Here is a 22,730-nt window from a genome sequence, read left to right as displayed (position 1 = left end):
ACAAAATTTTGTATCATGGACAACAGAACAAGCTTTCACTACAGCACATTATAATGACCAAACCAAAGGGTTTCAACCTTTTTTTTAACTCTTATAAAAAGCAGTGCGTAGTCAGGCTCACTATTCATCAGTCTGAGTTGGCACCATGTCCACCAAATAGTGATTTACGCCTCTAAACTTCTCACTTAGTTTCATTTCAGTAAATGTTGAAATGATTTGATGTCACCAAAAATGTAAGATTAGAGGAAAAGTCCAAAAACTGACAACAGATTTGTGTCAGAAATTTCTTTCTCTTCCATTTGTGATCTCATGACATGTCAGCTGGGTTAGGCTCCAGCGCCTAACGACAAAGGATAAAGCAGTGTATAGATAATGGATGGATATATATTACTACATCAGTGAGTGGGACAGTACCAGTACTTTTACTTTAACCACACTTTGTTGCCACTCTAAAAATATAATTTATTTACATAGCATTTTTCACGTAGGACTTTTATTTGTGCACAGAGCTGTTGACCCATGATTTTCAGAGTCATATCTTATAAAACAGCAATGTATTTTTCATTGTGTCCTCCACAAATTAGACACGAGGATAAAGATGTTGTTGTAAAACAGCCTTTTCAGACACAGCAGCTTCACATGTATTACTGGCTTCTTCCTACAGATTAAACCAGATTTCCTACCAGTCACCATTTATAAAAAGCACAGCAGTGAGTGAAATAACATGAGTTATGTGGATGTCTGGGTCAACAACACGAGCACAGAAATCAAATGTTGGAGTCACGTAACGAACAGCCTCTTGTTTATGGATTCCGCTTGTAGGAGTTACACGGAATTCTTTTCAGAGACTTCAATGAACAGATTTTCCTGCTCACACACTTGCAGACACTTTCTTGTGACAGACCAAAGAGGATTTTTAGAAACAGCTGCCTGCTTATCAATATTGCGCAGACTGTAGCAGGCTTAAAACATTTTTTTTTTGTATTCATGCCTGTTTTTAGACTCACATGGTTTTGCTTTTTCAGGACTTTGTCATGATTACTGAGCTGTGACCATGTCAGGAACAGTCCTACAATCACTACAGGGGAAAAGCCACTCTAATACATATTCGGTGGATATCCCAGCAACACATCTGCAGCTGAATAATACATTTCCCACTGTGAGCATATCACATATGAAACAGGAGTAGTGAGCGGGGACTACTTGAAATGCAAAACCCCTTCTAAAATAACACAAACCTCCCCTACTGGCCCAGTTACTATTACAACACATTTGTCCAAAATTTCACCACCACTGTTCCAACATGAGCCTGAAGAAAGACATAACTGGATCTGAGCTGGAAGAGCCATCGAGTTGTAAACAACAATTTGTCTAAATGCCACCTCCATGAGAAGAAGATGTGTGGATGGGCTGCATACCTGTGTAATGTTTCACCAGCTTCTGTAGCGTCTCAAATTGGGCTCGTGTGGTGATGTAATAACCACCGTTGTCCAGCTTGCGGATCTTGTAGTGTTTGACGTTGTCACCTTTCACCTCATCCCAGTCCCGAATAGACAGAGAGTAGGCACCTTTAAAATCCAACAGAAAATAAGTTAGATGTGCTTTAAAGTATAACAAACTGTTTAAAGTGCTGTTTAACATGACAACAGACAAACGAAGACTTGTTGTGAGTCTCCAGCCACACTAACGGTAGGCTACTGTTTCACAGCAGTGCCTTGAGCTATGTGATTGTTAACTGCTTAGTCTGATGGGAAAGTCATTAGTTCTGCAAGTATGTCATTAACTATAGAAGTGGATAATAAAAATGATGGCCTGTTGACACCAAATGTCATATTAACTGTTTAACTGAACAGGTTTGCTAGATTGAGCCAAATGTCATGGCAAGACGTATTCACTGTTGTGATTTCCTGATCCGATGGCAGAGATTAGGCTGGGGGTTGATCAAGGCATCATTTAAGTGACTGCTATTGGCACAAATGTAAGCCCGATCCTTGGTTTATGTCTGCTGTCACACAGGTGTCTTTACAGTCGATGACAATTTGTAGCAGAGTGGGAAGGATGCAAATTTTGAATTGTTTTCCCAAATCAATTTTCGGCGGCATTATCTCGCACAAATGGAGCACAGTGTACATTTGTCCTGTTCTTATACTGCTAATTTAGTCTATGGACACATGATCTGGGCCACAAAGGCAGCTCTGCCACTAGGATACAGAAATGCTGTCCCAATGACCCCAGTTTGTCTTAAACACATGAGGTCTGGCTGGAGGTCATTAAGTGTCACAGAAGTCTTTTTCATAATGGCCTGTTGCGAGCCAGACCCCCTCAGTGCTCTCTGCTTGCAGCCAGGTACCACAGCTAATAAACAACACATTTTCTGAGAAGCATATAGAAAACACAGATTATCGTCGGCTTTTACAACTTGTGGAGCCACGATGCACTCTCTCCACACTGCATTTCAGACATTGTGCTCAAAACCACGTCTCAACCCCATGATGGCACTGGAAGAAAAGCCAGGAGCTCACTAAAATCAGTAGGATTCACCACTGCCTGACCAAAATGTAATGACAAACCATTCAATAATTGAGATATTGGAAGACGAACCAGTTAACACAAATTGCCATTCACATTGTCATGGCTGGAAGGTTTCAAATCAAACCAAGCTTTTTTTTTTTTTTACTACGAAATAGTGCACCAAAAAAAAAAAGTTTATTCAGTGTAAATACACATACAGCAACTTTGATCCAACTGAAACAGGTCAGCATTCCTCACAAGTATGAAAACATCAAAAACATTTTTTCTGACAATTTAAAAAAATAAATAAATAAAAATGTATTTAAGAAATCGCCTCACCTTTGGTCGTCTCACTCTCTCGTGCCAAGAAAGTGCCACGTTGGTTTCCTGGGAGCAACAAGAGACGCTCAGCATCTTTGCGGCCCATTTTACCAAAGTACCATCTGCCGAAAGAGAGAAAATCCAATTGTCAGTCACTGTAGAAGCTCTCAATGTGATATACTGCAGGGGAAGTAGGACTTTCTTATCATCTGGTGATGTGATATTTAGATGTTGGACATCTGGGAATTCTGCATATCCCTTTATAATACTGGGAAGTTAAACATCTGGAAATGTAGGTATGTTTGATGTTAGCTGACATTTAACATCAGGCATTTCTACATGGCTCTTATGTGGTTATGTTTAAAGTCAGACAGAGGCAACTAAATATGGTTACATCTAATTTAAGTCAAAATAATAAATAGCCTATTCCACTTATCTTATTATTAACTTTGCTCCAGGCAGTATGTCTTTGGCTTGTTCCATTAGATATGAAAGTTCCACAAAAAATATTCGTCACTATGAATAAGTAAAGCATTAGCTCCCAGCTGTAAACAAACTTAACTCCTATACTTACTAAAAAAGCACACTGTCTGTTTCAAGAAATGCCAACAAGTTCAGACACGATAAAAACTAGATCAATTGTCTCCCCTCGCGGGCTTATTTTTTTGCAGACTAATTTGACAGGGAACCAAAAACCCTGCAAACTGTCAATAACAGTACGCACCTTTTTAGACTAAAGGCAGAGTTAACAGGCTGGTTTATCCTGTGTTTTTACTTTTGATGCATCGCTTAAACATCCAGCATGAGTAAAAATGGCTGTCGGCCAGAGCGAAACCAGGCCAGAACAGTGTAAAAGCAGCACAGTCCCTCCATGTTTCTGTCACACTGGATAAACAGCACTGAGAACGCCACCGGCTCTCTGCAACAATACAGGGCTCCATTGTTTCTACTCTCTGCCCTGTGTACATGATGGCTTACTCACAATGTGTGTCCGTCTAGCAGCGTCACTTTGTCTTACTCAGAGGACAACTAACTGAGCAGAGTGATAAAACAGAAAAATAATGGGAGGGAGACAATAAACATGAAAGAAGAAACACAAAGGTTAGGGGACGATGGGGATAGACGCTATGTTCGGGAAGACAATGACTTGAATGCTCACTCTTCAGCCTGTATGGAGTCGGCTGGAGCCACGTAGTTACTGGGGATGTAACCTTTCTGGCCAGTGTTGATGGAGCGGGCCTCCCACCAGTCGCCTTCGCTGAAGAGAGAAGTAAATTAGAAATCAGAAGCATATAATGCAGACTCAAGAGCATGACTGAAAAATCCACCCACACTAAAATGTAGACTGCCGGCACAAAAGTTAAAAAAGATAAAAGGTACAAGGTTGTATAACGCGTCATCTAACCACGTCAGGAATTTAAGTCATCACACTGGGGGTGGAGTTGAGCCATGTCATCCTTTATGCAAGAGAGACTACCAACATCACAAGGCAAAATGTTGGTAAACTATCAAAGCTAAGTACTTTCATACTTTATCTAACATCATAAATAGCATGACATGAATCCCATATGGATAAAAACCCTTTTCATTGTGGTTTTGTATGTTTTAGAAATTTGGTGGTGAAAGAACAAAAGCTGTGGAAGATGCCTGTCAGCTTTACAAGCCAGTAAGAATTGTATCCACTTTCTCCAATAACCAGCAGCCTTGAAGTTAAAAACTTGTGTAATTCTACCTCCTCACTGCCCACTTCCTCCAGTTGAGCTGATCAAAATGAGCAGCCGGCACTCAGCCCACAAGGTTTATTCACTTTTTAAAGCTGCTTCTGCTAACTGTAAAACAAAACACAGCAAATGTTCTGCTGGTGGCTGCAATAGTGAACAAAAGAGTCTGTATGCACCTAATTATCTGAGGAACTGAACACCCAGTGGATTACTTTTATCAAAGGAAATGTCTGCACAACAACATTAGCAGCAGCGTGTACCCACAGGTCAGAGCTCAGCGGAAACTGTAAAGCAAATAAAACCAATAAACACGACCTGGCTAGGGTACACAGTTCACTTTCACTTTCAAATCTTCATCGGACAGCATCTGGTAACTTTAGCGAACAAGTAACTTCGCAAAAAAGTACAATATTCTCTTCTGAAATATTGTAGAGTAGGTGTAGAAGAAAATGGAAAAAGCCCAGAAAAAGTCCATTTAAAATTACACTAGTTGAAGTCACCATGAATGTCAAGGACTTGAAAATTCATTGGAAAAACATATTGCTAAATACCTATGCATGCCTGGAAGAGCTTAAAAACAAATTACCGACTTTAAACTATTCCCAAAAATGTTGTTTTCAAAGTTTCAAGCTCTCAAAAACACAAGGTCAGCACTATTTTTATTTTATTTTTTTTAACTTTTTTAACTTTTCAAAACGCGAAAGAAAATACAAATCTACATTTATAGTAACCAAGCACGTGGCCACAGTCCCTCGTATGTGTACAGCAGATGTGAAAGCTTAAATTCAGAAAGGAGGAACTGAGAGGATGAGAATCTGTCTAGTGGCCTTTTGAAAACATTCACAAATCTGTCCTCTTCACCTCTACTCAGATAGCAGATGGCATTTTTATCACTGAAAAAACTATCTGAACATACAGTAGTACGATGCGGCGGTGCAAGTGATGAATGAGAACAGAATTTGTGGAGCTCGGCCTGTTTTCACACCTTCACACGAGGGGAAAAGAGGAGACTGTGGCAGCAGGTAGTAAAGAATGAAGAGAAAAAACAGCTGAATGTCATTTCACTCAACAGCACAATGATAAGCACGTGTAGTTGTGTAAATTTAGACACTTCACAAGTATTTTATAATGTGGATCAGGTTAAACCTTAAGGCATCAGTCTACTGATAATAAGTAGGTTATCGAAACCTCCGAACCTCCAAATCCGCTGTTACAAAATTTCACAATTTATCAGCTGCTCCTTTTAGAAACATAACCAAATTTAGGTTTAAAATTGCGGTATTTCATCAAAACCTTTACTCTACATTTCTCATTTTAAAATGTGCCAAAAATAAACAGGTACAACTAAGCAGACTCTGTAAAATACAATAAACGATGCACCCCTCGGCACATGTCCAGCTGTTAGTGACTCAGCTGCAGTCATGTCGGCTGAACTGGGCTAAACTGTACGCTGTGTTTACACAGAACACATCACAAGCACGGACGCGAATTAAAACATCTATAGAATGTAGTGTAGCATTTTTTTCAGTACTGGCAACATCTGTGGACACAAAACGTTGTACATGTTGATTCAATGTTTTGCCATTTTTTTGCAAAACTAATAATTAAAGAAATTCCACTTTCGCTTTCTCTGTTGTATTATTTATGGCAACTTTGTCAGACTGAACAGAAGACATATTTGAGATGTTTCTACCACGGTTGTGCTGTTTCCATAAAAGTTCAGGACTTCACATCGCAGTGAAAAATGAGTTTACAGTGAGGAAAAATGTCCCGGTGAGTAAAAAACCCGTAGAAAGTGCTTTGGGTTTAGAGGGTTAGATCATATTAAGACATACATGTATCGCATTTTGTGGATTGTTGGAGTTTTACTAAATGAGGTGTATGTTTAACACTGCAACCCAAATCTGAATCCCTAAACCAGAGGAATGATCTGTGGCAGGATGAAAGCGATGGCAACCAAACAGATGGTCCATTAGAGGAATCCATTAACCCAGACAGATCTCAGCCTTAATATCAGACCTGAATACAATGAGGGATTACACACACACACACACACACACACAAAATCATGTGCACACATATCCTCACAGCAGTGTGCCAATGTAAACAGCAAATGTACTCACGTGTTGTTGATAATCTGAAAGCGATCCCCTTTCTTGAATGACAGATCATCTGATGTCCTCGCTTCATAGTCGTACAGCGCTACAAAAAACGTTACGCCTCCTACAAGCAAGAGACACTGAGCATTAGGCGTACATCTACTGCAGACAGTTGGTTTCAGAAAGCTGGCTGATTCCTTAAATGAAGCTGTTATGTGGAAATGTTGTACAACAAAAGAAACAGCAGCAAAGCATTCAATCTTCAAATGAAGACAACAAAATGACTATTTTGAAAATAGTATTTTGAATAAATTTTTTTTGATATTTTTAATTTTTTTGTACTTTTTATGGTCTCATCCCGTCTTAATTAAAAGATAAACAACATTGCTAATATCACATAACTACTGTTTGTTAAAAATATACATTTTCTTTTGAAATAGCCCATGTCGTGGGCCTCAGAGCCTTTTCTAAAAATACAACCAGCTCTCTCAACTTTTGATTTATTTCAAAGAACTCATCAGGGAGACAGAAAATCCCTCCACAGTTCCCCAACCCAGTGCTATCACCTGAAATCAAACCGATGTAATTTAACCTTTTATACCTAATGAAAGGAATTGACAGGTGACCGAGAGCAGAGAGACAACAGGACTCTATGTTTATCTTGTGAAGAAAATGAAAGGCCAGGACTAGAGCTACAGCACGCCTCCAGGATAGACTCCCTCCCTCCCTCAGAGAGTGAGAAAGAGGTTGAGGGATGAGTGTGTACCAGTGTGTGCTTAGGGAGGAAACATCATTCTTTGTTATTTATACATACTGCATAATATACCTATCTAGTTCATGATGATCCTCATGTCACCAAAAGGCATTTTCATTACCGACACATCCTTAATCATAAAGTCATCTGAAGTCAAACTATTGTCGGAAATGAAAACTTTCAATGTGCACGACTAAAGCCACTGAATTCACTTCATGTAATTAGTTTTTTCTTTGCCTCAGGAAAGGCCATGCCTGCTGCGTTGCTTCCCATAATATAGACCTATTTTGAGTTTCTGTTCATCCTTGATGTTTTGACCGACTCGTTTCAAATGTCTAATTTGCATAACATCTGCTGCTCATTACATCCTCTGCATAACAAACGTTCCTCCGAGTTTGTTCTAAAGCTGTACACTGTTTTACACATAATGTCAAGAGAACTAAAAGGTAGAACATGGCAGAGGAAAATGTTTCAGAAATGTTAGGTTGTATTTGAGTTTGTAAAAGAGTTAAATACATTTATAGCTTTCATTATTGGTTCGATTAACCCCCAGCAGGTTTTGGGGGGTTTTTGTTCTTCATAGGTGTGGGCTCATTTTTTATTTATTTTTTTTCCACTGCAACATTAAGTCTTGTAAATTTATAAAAAACAACACAACCATGGCTACAACTACTACTACAATTTTACTACTTACATTTATAATGTGTTTAATAACTGCACTGTGTAAACATCGCCTGCAGCTCAGCCAGAAAGTCCCTTAATTTTGGTCAAGTGACTGTTGGTCACAGCTGAGTCACTGATGGCTTCACAGTTGTTTCATAAAGCAGGGATTTTTGTTTTTAACATAATCTGGTTTCTCCACATGGATTATTTTTGACAAAAGTAGAATAAAGTGACTTCGATTAAATATGTTGGTTGAGGTTGAGATTGGTTCATTTCCTTGAAGTCACAAAAAATAAATTCAAGATTTCTTAGAGAACTGAAAATCTGATGAGTCCTCCTTGTTGTTCTTTTCAACGATTTCTGGCTCTGATGAATGGTGTCATTTTGGTGTTTTTGGGTTTGGAGTTTCAGTGGGTGAAATCCATACTGACCTGTGATGACACTGGGGAAGGGGCTGCTCACAGCCACTGAGGTGAAGGAGGTGGAGGCTCCACCAAAGGGCGTCATGGTCGAAGACGCCCCACCAAAGGGCGTGAGGCCCGCAGCATGACTGTTGTAGCTGTTGTTGTGCGTCTTCATAGGAGGTGAATGACCCATCAGGGTGGGGTCGGGCCCGTAGTGACCGTGGTGGGCACTGACCGGCGTGGCATTGCAGTTGTCGGGTCGGTACTTCGACGCCGGGCCCTTATCCTCTTTACTCCTGACACAACCCATCGTCAAGCCTGCAGGGAAGAAGAGGAAGCTTTGAGGATCAAATTACAGGATGAGGTTGCATTTGCACTGATTGAGCCTTGTGTAATCTCTATTGTCAGAGTGGGGAAACAATGAGGTGCTCGCTGTGAAAGCAACAGACACATGACACCGAGTTATCAATGGGCAGAAAAACTGGATTTGATTTTGCACTGAAAACTATTAAAACAACAATACGGTTTGTCGTGAGGCTGAACGTCACAACTGGAGAGAAACAAATATACTGTTCAGACTAGCCTGCAGCATTTTGGAGAGTTTTAGCATAACAGTACTATCCAAAGACTGCAAGCCAACCAGTGACCTCAGATGACTTCACACATCCCAACAAAAGTCTGTCAAGCTAGTACAGCTCGAAACTACTGCAGCCCTCGGCTAACCCTCCCCAGTGATCACACTATACTGACACTGATTTGAAAGGAGAAAAAAGCCCTTTGGCATGAGGAGTTGAAGCTCTTCCTGAACTTACTGATACATGAAACCCTGTTTGTGTGCATGAGTGTGTGTAGGTGTGTGTGCTTCCTGCACTTTAAGGGCCAAGAGTAAATTACTTTACATAAATAGACAAGAAAAAGTCCGTTTGAGCTCATGTGAGTTTTAATTCACAGGATCCACATGGGGCACTCTGTCATCAGGCCAAGTCCACAGATGTCTGCATGCTGCCCAAAATTTAAGACCGCACGGTCTGTCCACACAAGCGTGCTAACTTCACATGCACCACAGGAGAAAACTGGACATTTGTTTCATGCACCATATGTATGTCGTGATAACATGCAACATGTCTGCCCTGGATGTAGTACGTATGAGTGCATGCCAGCTTGCTATCCAGGTGCAGTCTGCCTTGCTAACATCCAGTATGAGACAACTGCATTCAGTTTAGGCGTATGAGTTTGTGTGTGTTGTCATGAGCTGACAGCTTCCTCTACAGAGCCTGCTCTGTTTACTCATTTTCTCTTACCTTTGGCCTCTCCAATTATTTGTGCGTGTTCTGTTGGTGTGTTTGTGTCTACCTCAGTAAAACAAGCTGCCACTGCACAACTGATGAACGCTCCACTCCATGACTACTCCACGTCCAGTGACTCATACCCTGGCATTTGTAAAATGTTAGTTTCAAGTGTGTGTCAGTGACAGGTCACAATGGTATTTGTAACAGAAAAACAGAGGTGTGTGCTGTTCAGGTGGAATCCAGGAGAGGACATCTTAAACTGCTCCAGTGACCTACAGTGTCAAAGCTCAAAATAAAATAAAAACTCTCAAAGTGTATAAAAAGGTTATCAGCTATAGCTTCACAGTAACTACTAATGCATCTAAACATATTTTTCTTAGTGGGGTTACTCTTTATTTTATGTAGAAGAAATGTCTTGATATTTTGTACATCGGTTTTATTTGTGTGGATTATATTCAAGTCTTTTTGCATCTTTTATCCGTACCGTCATGTTTGATTTTAATCACATGGGTGATCAGAGCTTGAGCTGTAGGGGTGGTTAATTTATCAATTAATTGGTTGTCAGCAAAACAATTGACAAGTATTTAGATAATGCAATCATTATTTTTCTTTTTTTTAAAATGCAAAACTTAAAAACTTGCTATTTTAGCTTCTTTGCTATAAATATTTTCAGCTTTTCTCTGTTGTAATGAATACTGAACTATATGATATGCTTTGAAGTTTAACTAGGAGATTTCAAATGTATTGACTGTGACATTCACTGGACTTCACAAATAACTACTACCATCAAGGCTGGAAACTTCTGTTGGTCAAATAACACAGTTCACTCATTACTGTATATTTATAGACATCTTAATAACACAGAGTGGTACATCTTAGTAAGGAAAACATGCGATTTTCCCAAAATTCAGCCAAAATGTTTCACAGAACTTAATCCCAAAGAACAAATAAGTAAACTCTGAACAAAGTCTGAGATGGTGCAGCAACACATTTCCTGAATTCTGTGTGAAATGACACCGACTGATCCAGTCGTTACTTTTCTGTTTCAACATGTTTCATTCCTCTTTTTTAATGTTGTATTGTGATCTTGCATCTTTCTTGTGAAGACAGCATCAGATTCCAGGTAACATTTAATCTCTTACTGTGACTTAAGTGGAATAAAGTTATTTATACTTGAGCTCTAGCAGCGACGCATGCCGGCTCGGAGAGCCACCGAGATGACAAGGAGAGACAGAGGATCTTGCTGCTACAAGCTTCTGACGCAGTGGGGAGTTTTTATTCTTATTTTTAAAAAGATGCTGATACTTAACAAAAAATGTATTAGTCATCTACTGTAAAGTAACAAAAATGCAACCAAGTGATGACACAAAACTGCTCACCCTGACTGCTGTTCTCTACAAATGAGTGGATGTAAACACAGCGATTGCACGTTGTTCCTTGTGCGTAGCTCACCGTCACTCTGTATCAGAAAGCAAAGACTGTAAAAACAGTGACTGTGAGGAATGTTAAGGACAACACAGCCTGATGACCAACAACACATGTCCTGCACTGGTGAGATGACATCTACTGTAAATCAAAACTGTTCTGCTCACTATGACAGGAGTCTGCTGACCCGTGAGCCAACGAGGAATCCAGTTAAAGGTCATCAGCACCAACAAACACCTCAGACATCAGGCCAAACACACAATATGTTTAATTTGTTCTGTCCAACTGAGCAAGATTACCTCCCTGTGTGATAAAAATGCAAAAATTAATTTAGTCTTTATACAAAGTATAGCCTTGGCTTGTGAATGGCTCCAACTAAACCTAATAAGGCCAGCAATCAATATATGGATTTATGTATATGAGACGGATGGTTTATTGACTTTCTCACAATGAACAAACAGCATGGATTGAAAGCCAAGGCTGAAACAGCAGAAACAATCAGCAGGATGAACGATGGAAAGATGGAGATTATTGTAAATGACAGAGAAATGTAAAGAAAAACAAAGGAGGGAGCACAGTACAGTAATGGTTAAATGATAGTGAACAGTCATCTCAGTTCAGATGCTGACATGTTTTTTTCTCTGTTTGGTTGCTCTCATAGTCCTCCCCGTCGGTATTTTGGCATTTAACTCACATTTTGACCAATTTAAAAGCTATTTTTGCTGAATGTGCCACAAGCAATATTTTGAGTTTTTTTCAAAAAGAGTGTACTTAAAAGAGACCCGTTAGATTCAAACGATCAGTCCAAACCATGCACATTGGTCAGCTAATTAGACAAATTACGGCCTTTTCTGAGTCCAGACATCCTCCACAGCACGACACAACCACTAACAGCAGGTGACAACAGCATGCGAGCTGTGTGGGCATGGCAGCACTACTTGTCCTGCCAGTTCAATAAAGTTGGTCAGTATGCAATGAAACATGTCGGCAGTTTTGAAAAACTGAAGCCGCTGTGGTTGCTGATAATATGTCGTCAGTATAAAATTCTATTTCTACAGATTGATGACCCGTCTTGAGTTCTATCCTTATCTACAGGGTGCAATACTGACGTAAAACAATAGGTCAGTGTTCGTCAATGAAGCATGAAACACAAGTCCAACAATTCCTTACCAAGCTGGCTTATTTCATATTAAATGGAGCAAATCTGAAAACAAGTCCCGACCTGATCCCCTCAGAATCAGCAACATCCATTTCCAGATAATTCACTAGAAAAAAAAAACACTACTCTATTTGGGTAAACATTCAGGTGTCATATCACCATGAGGGACAGACAGTTGGTCAGAACAAGTCCGAGCATCAAAAAGGACTCATTTACACCAACACCATAAACAAGCACTGAAATGACAACAGAGTTTTCCTTCAAAGTAACATACCAAAGTTTTTTAGGCTTTTACAAACAAAAAATACATTTAACACCATCTCAAGTAGGAAGCAGCTTGATAATCTGTTGATTAATCAGTTAGTCCATCAATAAAAAGACGCAAAATCACATCTTTTAAGGAGCTAATTAACAGAAGTTCCTAACAAAATGCATCAAACAATTCTCAGTTACAGCTGCTCAACTGCAACAAATGGTTTGTTTTGTCTTATGTGACAACAAACTCATTATTTGGGGGATTATGTACATCCACACATTTTACAGACGCAGCGACCAAGTGAAAATATAAACTGTCTGATTGATTCACCATAAAATAACTGTTAGTTGCAGCCTTGCTTCAGTAATTTGAACTACCTGCTGTTTCTTTCATTACACTCTATGTAGGCAAAACATAAAAAAACAAACATGAATAAACCTCTGAAACCCATATAATAATAGAAGCCACTGACATCAGAGCAGAAACCAGCACGACCACCATGTCTGACCTCACCCCCCAACATGTGTTCAAAACTCTTGCCCAACCTTAATACTAACGCTACAACAAACCAACAGCTGACTGCAAAGAAGCCAGAGACAGCAGCCTGAAGAGGACACTGATGGTTCATTCCTCTGTTCTGTCTCAGAAGTTCATATGTCTATGAAAGGTACAAAGACTCTCTCTACTGACGCTGATCTGACTGAGAATTCTAATAAATGTAGGTGAAATCACTGCTTTAGGTTGAAATTATCAGTTAAAAACAGCTGGAAGGATGAAGATCAAAGCACTTTCACTCAGTTTGGATTAAAACATTTAGTCAGTATATTTACTTGTTGTTCAGGAGACTCTTGATTTTTCCCAACAGTAAGTTATCAACTCCCTGCTCTTTAATGATTGGCAGCCTTTGCTATTTATACCAGCTCCCAACTCCTAAAAAGGCCATAAACAGATCACAAGCTTGAGCGAACCCACATGATCTGATGTGTCAAACTGGTTCAACGGCCACAGGTTTCACTTTGCGTCCCCAGAAGTGGCCTGGAGCAAAATCTAACGTTAATGTGGAGGCATCATGTCAAAAAGATCCAGCAGCTCATTCTGTAAGGACGTCATTAGGACATAAGGAAAGTGTTAAAGGATTAGGAATGACACTTATCTTCTGTCCATCCCAATAGTCATCTTTATTACCTATCTGTTTCTTATTATGAAGTAGCTCAATCCAAGTTCTTCTGGGGAAAACCATTCCTGCCCAGGTTGCTATTCTCCAACTGGGAAATGTGCTCTGAGAAAAAAAAGAGTAAAGCTCACCTCTCCCTCTCCCTGTTAAGCACCACAGAAAGAAGAAAGGCTTTCGGTTTCCTCTTTTGTCACTCCCATCTACCTTTTGTTATGTTCAAAGAGAGTATCTTGTGGTGCTCCTCCACAGAGCACATCTCCCTCACAATCCCACCGACTGCACCATCCCATACACATGCATACAACACCGAGCAGCACAAATGCTAATTGGGGCAGAGACACATTGTTCTTACAGAGGAGCCCGAAAGCCCAGCAATCAATCAAATAAAGTGCTCCAATTAAATATTCAAAACAGCCACATGGCTCCATATACAGACATAAATTTACAGTCACAGCTGTTGTGAAGAGACGGTTTAGTCATTACAGCACCATAAATAAGATCATTCTACTATACATCATATGGAGTTATGTGAAGAAAAGTATGATAATGTTTGTGGCAAAGACAAAGAGTACCGCCAGTGTTTTTTAGAATGTGACAAATCCACCAGAACTGATGACAGCAAGAACCGACTTCACAGCGAGTCACTTTACAGGCAGATTATTGTACGTTCCCTCTGATGGCTTCCTAAATGAGGCTGTTACAAACACAATGAGATTAGCTGAAAGAAATGTGCCATTCTTCTGGTGGCTCCAAGGGAGCTCAGTAAATAGTGCCTCCAGCTCATACAGGGATGTGGGTCATGGATCTGACTTAAATGCACTTCTGGAGATGGCACTGTTCCATTTTGCTGTTGTCCCATGAAAACCATGTATCTTTACAACACTGATGTTTAATGAGCTGAGCGTCTTCTCTGTGATGCAGTGAGACAGTCTTCTAATAATCCACTGGGTTTATAATTGACCTATTAAGGTTAAGAAATAGGAGGATCTTCTCAACCCATAAATGATTCCCCCAGTGCCAAAATATTCTAAATTTAAACTAGAGCCACATATCCATGAACATTTAACTGCAATATTATTGAAATTGCAAACAAGCACAATATCAAAATTGCAGGAACTGCAATTTTTTTAATAAAAGCAAAAATGTTCTGCATTGTGGTTCTACAAATATGCCTGGACATAGAAATTATATTCTCCAGACATATGGGAACATGTTTATTTAGTACAGAACAGAGCAAAAGTAACAATTATTTCTATATTTTTTAGTTTGTTTAATAGTTTGATATATTTCTTAAAAAGGGCATTGCTTTTGGACTTTTCAGATATCTTACAGACCTGAACAATGAAAAGATAATTTGAGAAAATTAATGTCATAGTCGATTATGAAGTAGGCAATTGTTGCAGCTTGCAGACATATTTTAAAGATTAAAACAGGCAGTGCATCGACTATTCCACACATTTATGACTAACTTAATTGCCAGGCATCTTGTTCAAGAGCACACAAAAGACACTGGTATGTGTTCAAACAAATGCTGGAGCGAGACCCCTTCCAAGGACATGTGACATGTGAGGCTGTGTGCCAGACTGCCAGTGATGCCGTGTCAGATTAAGGAGACACAGGCTGCTGCTTCCCACAGGGCCCAGCACAACAATGCTGCAGCGCTACGGGCGGGAAGCTTTTTCTGTAGCGGTCATGCAGCAACATTCAGGAGAGCAAAATTCCAGCACTACATGTTGTCAGTCCAAGCTGTTCGCCTCACACTTCCTATACTGGGAAGAGTCAACAGACTACCTCAGAAGACTCCAGTGTGTCTGCATAGCCCGGAATAGAGTCACTGTAATAAAGAGCTTTACAGTGAAGTACGGAGAGTGGACAAGCCCTATTAGAACAAGATGTGCAGAACAACATGGGTGAACCAAGAAGGGGAATATAGTAACCAGAGACAATCAGTGGGAAGCTTAGAAAATGTCCCAGTAAATGTCATGTCAAATTCAAACTATACTGACAGAATGACAGATATGGACCTAAAAAGAAAAGCCAACACAGTGTTCATGTACGACATTTTGTCAAGCTTTAATGGTGGCTAATCACACAAATTCTCGGTATCTGCTCATAGGAATGGCTGGGTGTAGCTCTGACAGTATAAATGGGATGTGTGTAAAGCACTCAGCGAGATGATGCATGACACAGCTAATAACTCTGCTTACCGCTGTGACGAATCAGATAAGATTTAACTCTGGAGGGGCCCTTTGACTCCTGGGCTGCTGACTTGTGTAACCACTGCAGCCACTAAGGACATAAACTGTCCAAACAGACACACAAACTGAGTTTTGTTTTGTTTTGTTTTCCTAGGAGTAAAACTTTGTGTGAATGGAGATGAGTATGAAACATTCATGATGGTTTACTACTGATTTTGTTAAGGTTTGTTAAGTTTGTCTTTAAAAGTCAACATCTGGCAAATGAAAACTCTTTCATGTAAGGATGAAGAAGGAAAATGGGCGTGCTCAGATGTTCCTGCATGAAAAGACAGCTGCCTATTGGCTTGAGTTCGACCACTCAGGATGCAGCATGATGCCAATATGGAGGACTCGGACCCCAAATACAAACAATACCACTTGCTCCATACCTGGCTTATGCTTCGCTAAAAGAATTCATTAAAAAAAATATTCACACACAAAATGTGATGACATTCAGTAAAGTGTTTGGTCGGTAAAACATGGAAAACTACAAAAAGTATTGACCCCTCTAAGGATTTTCCCTTTTATTGCTTTTTAACATGTTATACTTCCACAATGGCCTATTTTACATTTAGTTTTTTTTCCATTCTTTGACATTACTTTGTTGAAATCTGCTTTTACTTTGACAGAAAATAGTTTTAGTTTTTTTGGTACAACAATTAATAAGATGTAAAAACATCCAAGGAGTGTGAGGACTTCTTATAGCCACCATACATACTGATATATATTTCTAGTTGATTGCACCCATTTCTTCTGTTTACTTTGTGGTTTTTGGATTGAAAGACTTATTAACTCATCGGGATATCTTGATATGTAGCTTTGATTAAACTCCCAGAGTTCCAGATGTCATTATTCAACGCGTTCACTCCACATCCACTTGTATGATTCTGTTCCACACATGCACACCACCACCCCTGTGGCGTAGACATGCGCAGATGGGACTATTGTTATATATATTTTTAAAATCCACACTATTCCAGCATTTTAGATCCCTAAACTGCTGCTTGAAAGTTTGAAAACTCAGAGGTTGCATTTTAGCCAGGATGGGTGGAAACAGAGACTTTTGGAAAGACTGACACAGACAGCCATGTGATTGTTATCAGTCGCCAGGTGCGGTTGCCCATATCACAGTACCCATTTCTGGACCTGTCACTGGTTTTAATGTTGTGTGTAAAAACATGTTTATACTGTAGATGCCAGAATAGGTACTGAAAAAAAATGTTGTTTTTTTAAACTACTCAAATAACAAATGTTTGGAGTCTCCAGTTCCAGAACTAAGCAGCAATTCATCCGGTCTGAGAAAGTGAAACCAGCGAACGTTTGACATTTTAACTTGTTAAATTCCCAAAGCAGTTTTATCGATCTCTGCAGTGTTGCTGATTTGTTTTCCACTTTCAGCACTACAACACAGACCGCTGGGTTGCCATTGAGAATCTGCAATACTACTTTGTTTGGAATGTTTCTGACATGGTTTGGGCAAACAGCAGCACACACAGTCTGCATCTAACCTGCTCCAGCTATTAAAGATAAATCCAGCGCATAAGCCTATAAGCGGAGTTCACCGACTTGCAAAGCAACAGTGGCCACAATCACAGAAAGATGAGAAGGTACCGGAGGCGGCAAACCACTGCTGAAGCATAACGCAGTAATCGGCCTGGCACACTCTCTGAGGCACAGCTCGGACTTATCTTCAGGGCAGCCTGCCATCTCTGCCAATCACAACGAGTGCAGGGGGCTTGTGGGGGGGAGAGAGAGAGGAACTTCCTTCCGAATCCATTCATGCCATTGAGGCCACCTGCTGTGCCTGTCAAAGGCCGGAGCGAGGCTGGGAGAGAGAAAGGGCCATCTTCAAGCTATAAAAAAAGAGAAGAGCTCCTCTTGTTCCCTGTGCCTACACTGCTGAGCATGGAGATCTGAAATGTGATCAGCAAAATCCAAACATGTGTTCAGTTTGCCAACATGTCAGTGTTTCAACTCCGGCCTTTTCATTCGTAGCACACGAGACTGGAAGCTTCCACCCAGCGAACTATAATAATAATAATAAGCCTCATTGGTGCCGTGAGGACACTCGAGGGGTATGCGAAGATCCTCCATGCCTCCCGTTAAATTCAAGTCCCTGAACCCCGGCCAGCACCACCTGTTAGCTCTTCTCAATCCTCTGCCAGCAGCCCTCTGCACTCCAGCTGCGTATGTGTGTGTCCATGTGTGTGTGTGTGTGTGTGTGAAGGAGACACAACTGTCCAGCCAACTGGGGTTGTACTAACAGAGGGATTACGGTGGAGGAGGATTACAGTGGCACCGGAGTATATAAGCAACCCGACAGACTCATGCAGTCACTAAATACAAGGACACCAACACACAACCCTGCAGCAGCAGCAGCATGTGTGTCTTTTACACCTTCATCCATACAAATTAATGGAGTGTGTAAATGTGGACAGTGGAGTTGCACTATTATAGTAGATGCATGCAAGAGCAGAGCTGGAAACTATAGCAAAAAAAAAAAAAAGAAGGTTAAATTACACGTTGTCATTTTGCAGTGTTTTGCATTAAAGGCCTGCTCCAGCTGAGGCCTGCAGCAGCTGACGGTGGGTGAGACCAGAGAGGCTGGGTGAGGCAGGGAGGACAAGGGGGAGGAGGTTCAACTTTTATTATGTGGAAGTAACATTAATTTGAAGATAGCTTTACAAATAATAATTTTAAAAAACAACGTGTTTTTGCTTTGTTATTGTTTGATGGTTTAAAGTGTGAATGCAAAGCTTGGAGCTTTGTTCCAGGACGGGTTGGGAACCTTTCCTCATTGTTGTCGACTGAAACCAGAACATAAAGCCCCCTAAAGCTGTTGTCCTGGGTCGGCCTTAACAATGAAACACACTTTGGTTCCCGAGAAAAACACCGAGTAAACTCTGCTGCTGCTTTCCTCAACTTTCTCCAAGTGTCCTCCGCCACCAGGCCCCGCCGCTCCGCTCCCACCGATACATGGGACTTTTTCAAGCGAGCGTTTCTTACCTTTAAAGCGACCTTAGCAGCGTCGTACTTCGGCTACATGCGTCCTGTGGTGGGTTCTTTTTTTTCTTCCCCCTCACGTTTTTAATTTCCCGTCGACAAAGCAGCGCAGTGAAGGAGCCGACAGCAGCAGCAGCAGCAGCAGCGTGTAACGTGGAATCAGTGCTCCGTCCGTCCCATACCGACGGACTAGTTGAGCCGCTCTCCGTCCTCCGCTGGGGTTCTCCTGCTCCTCCACAGCCCGAATATGGCGGAGAAACAGTTCAAATATCACAAATGAGCGGCCGCTGATAGGTCAGGGTTGCCCCGAAACACACACAACAATAGCCGGACTGGGACCGAGGAGCCGACGAGGCCAAAGGAGGAATCATGCTGCGTTCAGGGGCTCGCATTAGACTCGGACATCCTGCTTTCCTTCTTTAAACACCCATCAAAGCAGCAGCACTGACACTTTTTGTCCTGTTACAGTGTTGTTTATTCATTAATCCCAAAACTATGTACATATGACTGACATTCCATCTGTGAGGATTTCATCCAAAGACAGTTTGAACTTATATAAAGATTTGCAAGATTGCTTAATAATAAATTGTGCAATACTAGTGTAGTATTTCATGTGCAATATTTCATATTTTCATTTCTCAGGTGAAATATTTCAGTTTCATGTGTGATAGCATGCGCAACATTTCACTTTTATGTACAACATTGTCAATCAATGTAATATATTTCATTTTCATCTAATTTTTCAGGTGTAATATTTCATTATCATGTGTTATTATACTAAGTACCTCAATATAATTGCCAGGATTCGTTTTTACTTTTCAACTCTCTTATTTTAGCTTAATTATTTTATTTCAGCAATGTATCATACTACTAATACCTACTGAGTTCTACTTTTTCAGGCACTGCATTTCTTTATTTGTTTTTCAGAGTAATATCTGGCACGAGAATTTCCTTCAGGAATAACAAACTTGTATCTTATCATATCTTATTGTTAGAATTGACTGATTTAAATGATTGTTCTACAATAATAAGCACAACAGAGAACTGACAGAATAAAACAGTAAGCAGGAACACATGACAGAGGCATAATTCAGGATGTAGTGAACAGTCTTGAGTCTTAGCTGGTTCTTTGTGGAATTAAACAAAGTTCTTCTTTGGCATCATTGAGAAGAGTTGGTTGCAGTTGGCACCTTTATTTTTTTGAGTGTACTTATATTACATTCAGTTTATTATTTGGTGTGTAATGCGCCAGAAGATAGACTAAAATATGAACACAGCATGTAAATGGTCTACTTTTCTGACATAGAGAAAAAGTTCTCTGTTGTTACAGTTAGAAAATAATTAACCAATGGAGCACCAAACTCTGTTCAAATGTTAACAAATTCTCACCCTTTGAGTTAATCCACAGTCTGGTCAGGTGTGGCTTTAAAAGACAATGATCAGACAGTGACTAGTACACAGACACTCCTTTGGCCAGTGACTATTAAAGGCTGCCTTAAAATGCAGCTTTACTTAGATTACGTTGAGTCAAGTCACAAATGACAAGAGAAAGATGAGCAGGCTGCTGAAATACTGGCTGCTGTTTGCCAGTTAGTGTCCAGAACTCCACCTTTTGTCTTCTAAGAAATCACTTCATCCAGCTCTGGATGTCCGACAACGTGATCCTGTCCTCCCAGAATGTCCGCCAACTTCGTCTACAGGACGAGTGAGATGGCATCCTACAAACAGCATCAACAACCTCATCAACTCTTTATGTGTCTCAGATCAGGGACTAATTGGTGACTTGTGTTTTCTGGTCTATGAAGCCACTCTCCATCTGCACATTATCATTTACTATACTGTCATACTCGGTTGTTTCATGACGTTCATTCTGTTGGAGCAACAAATATTCATTCACCTATGTTAAAAAGAATGGACTCAGTTTGATAAAACTTTACATCACCACCTCTCAGATTAAATTTTCACATCTGTATAAGGATCCGGACATCCAGCATGACATCTCTAAATAACAGGTAGGCACATCAATATAAACAACACCACATCTTTCCCTTTACATATTAAGGCTCACACTGTCGTTTCTTTAAACACATTTTTTACTATCCATCCATCCATCCATCCATCCATCCATCCATCCATCCATCATCTATACACCGCTTAATCCTCACTTGGGTCACTTTGCAGACCTTTTCATTATCACCTTTATTTATTAATTTTTCCTAAGTGAAATATGCTTATGACAATTTTATAAACCCCAATTTGATCAAACTGCTTTCTCTGTTCAACCATTTCCCAAAACTCAAAGATGTGAGAGAGGGAGAGATTTGTCAAATTAGCTGTTAATTACTTTTCTGTCAAACAACTAATTTTTTACCCCAAAAAATGTTTCTATTGTGTTATAAGTAGCATGTAAATCTTTTTAATTGTATAAGAAAAGAAAACAAAGGCCTTTTATTTAAATCTAAAAAGCACATTGGTCTAATAATACTTCAATAATAATTCACACATACGACCTTGAATGTCAAACATAATTCAGACAGATATTTCCTTGTTTGGTTTCCTTTACCTGGGCTCTTTCTGGCTTGTGGTATAATTTCCGACGGTCCGTGAATGCCGCATCGTGTCCTATTGAATGGTTTTCCCGTGTGCCCAATATGGCCGACATCCTGCCTCAGACTGAGGACACGATCCTCCGTCTGGCTCCGAACCACAGAGACAGAGCTCGCATCTGTATCACTCAACCCAATAACGTACATATATTTGTAGGATGTAGGATTTAGACGGCAAAACAAATCACAGCCTTGTATTGTCCCGTTTAACCTTTGAACCTCATTCACAGCGGCCGTGTGGCGCCCCCTGCAGGCGGATCTACTCATTAACTGGTAGTCCTGTTAATGATCAGCACAGGCCTCAGTGTGTTTCAGTTACAACACAAAAAGATCTATGAGCCTTTTTACATTGATATCATTTCCAGAGTAAAATAGCTGCTGTGGACTTTTATAGTTATTTCTATGGAAAGTTACTTGATAAGAAAAGTCTAAGATCAGACTGTTTTTCAGCAGAATAAGGTCAGTCTGCATCTTTACACCTTGTATAAACACAACCAATGATTACAAGGTAGATATCACTGAAGGTTAAACATAAATGAGAGTTTGTACTGAGATTTTCTAGCTACTGGGATTTTGTGCAGTGATTTGCTGACCCCTACTGACTCTGGATGATCAGTGTGTGCCATGTTTCCCCTCCAGGATCCATCCATTATCTATACACCGCTTAATCCTCACTAGGGTCGCGGGGGGCTGGAGCCTATCCCAGCTGACTTAGGGCGAAGGCAGGGGACACCCTGGTTGCCATCACAGGGCTACACTTAGAGACAGACACCCAAGCACACTCACATTCACACCTACGGACAATTTAGATGTGTTTTCGGGAGGAAGCCGGAGAACCCGGAGAGAACCACGCTGCACGGGGAGAGCATTGAGACTCCTCGCAGAAAGATCCCAGATGTCCTCACCAGGACACAAACCGGCAACCTTCTTGCTGCGAGGCAACAGTGCTAACCAACTGCGCCACTTTGCAGCCCCCCCCCTCCAGGATGCCTCCTTAAAAGCAGCTCCACCAGACTGAACTCCTCCACACACACAGTCCTACAGAGCACTGATGTGTCATTGCATTTGTTCGCATTTACAGTAACCGCGTCACTGTGTTCTGTCGCCC

At 40.5% G+C, this 22,730-nt stretch overlaps 1 protein-coding gene across 1 annotated transcript in view; it reads right to left on the bottom strand.

Moving 5' to 3' along the window:
- Nucleotides 1-19,380, bottom strand: part of yes1 (YES proto-oncogene 1, Src family tyrosine kinase) — a 32,082-nt gene extending 12,702 nt beyond the window's left edge. Inside the window, exons 1-6 of the mRNA XM_008287687.1 lie at nt 19,020-19,380; nt 8,501-8,791; nt 6,677-6,776; nt 3,992-4,090; nt 2,851-2,954; nt 1,419-1,568 (exon numbers count right to left, since the gene is read on the bottom strand). Of these exons, the coding sequence (XP_008285909.1) occupies nt 1,419-1,568; nt 2,851-2,954; nt 3,992-4,090; nt 6,677-6,776; nt 8,501-8,783 (736 nt within the window). The 5' untranslated portion in view covers nt 8,784-8,791; nt 19,020-19,380. The remainder of the gene's footprint in view (nt 1-1,418; nt 1,569-2,850; nt 2,955-3,991; nt 4,091-6,676; nt 6,777-8,500; nt 8,792-19,019) is intronic.
- Nucleotides 19,381-22,730: the final 3,350 nt, after the last annotated feature.

Source organism: Stegastes partitus, unplaced genomic scaffold (genome assembly GCF_000690725.1).
Source record: "Stegastes partitus isolate 25-593 unplaced genomic scaffold, Stegastes_partitus-1.0.2 Scaffold513, whole genome shotgun sequence".
Classification (NCBI taxonomy): domain Eukaryota; kingdom Metazoa; phylum Chordata; class Actinopteri; family Pomacentridae; genus Stegastes; species Stegastes partitus.
This window is presented reverse-complemented; position numbering and strand designations above follow the sequence as displayed.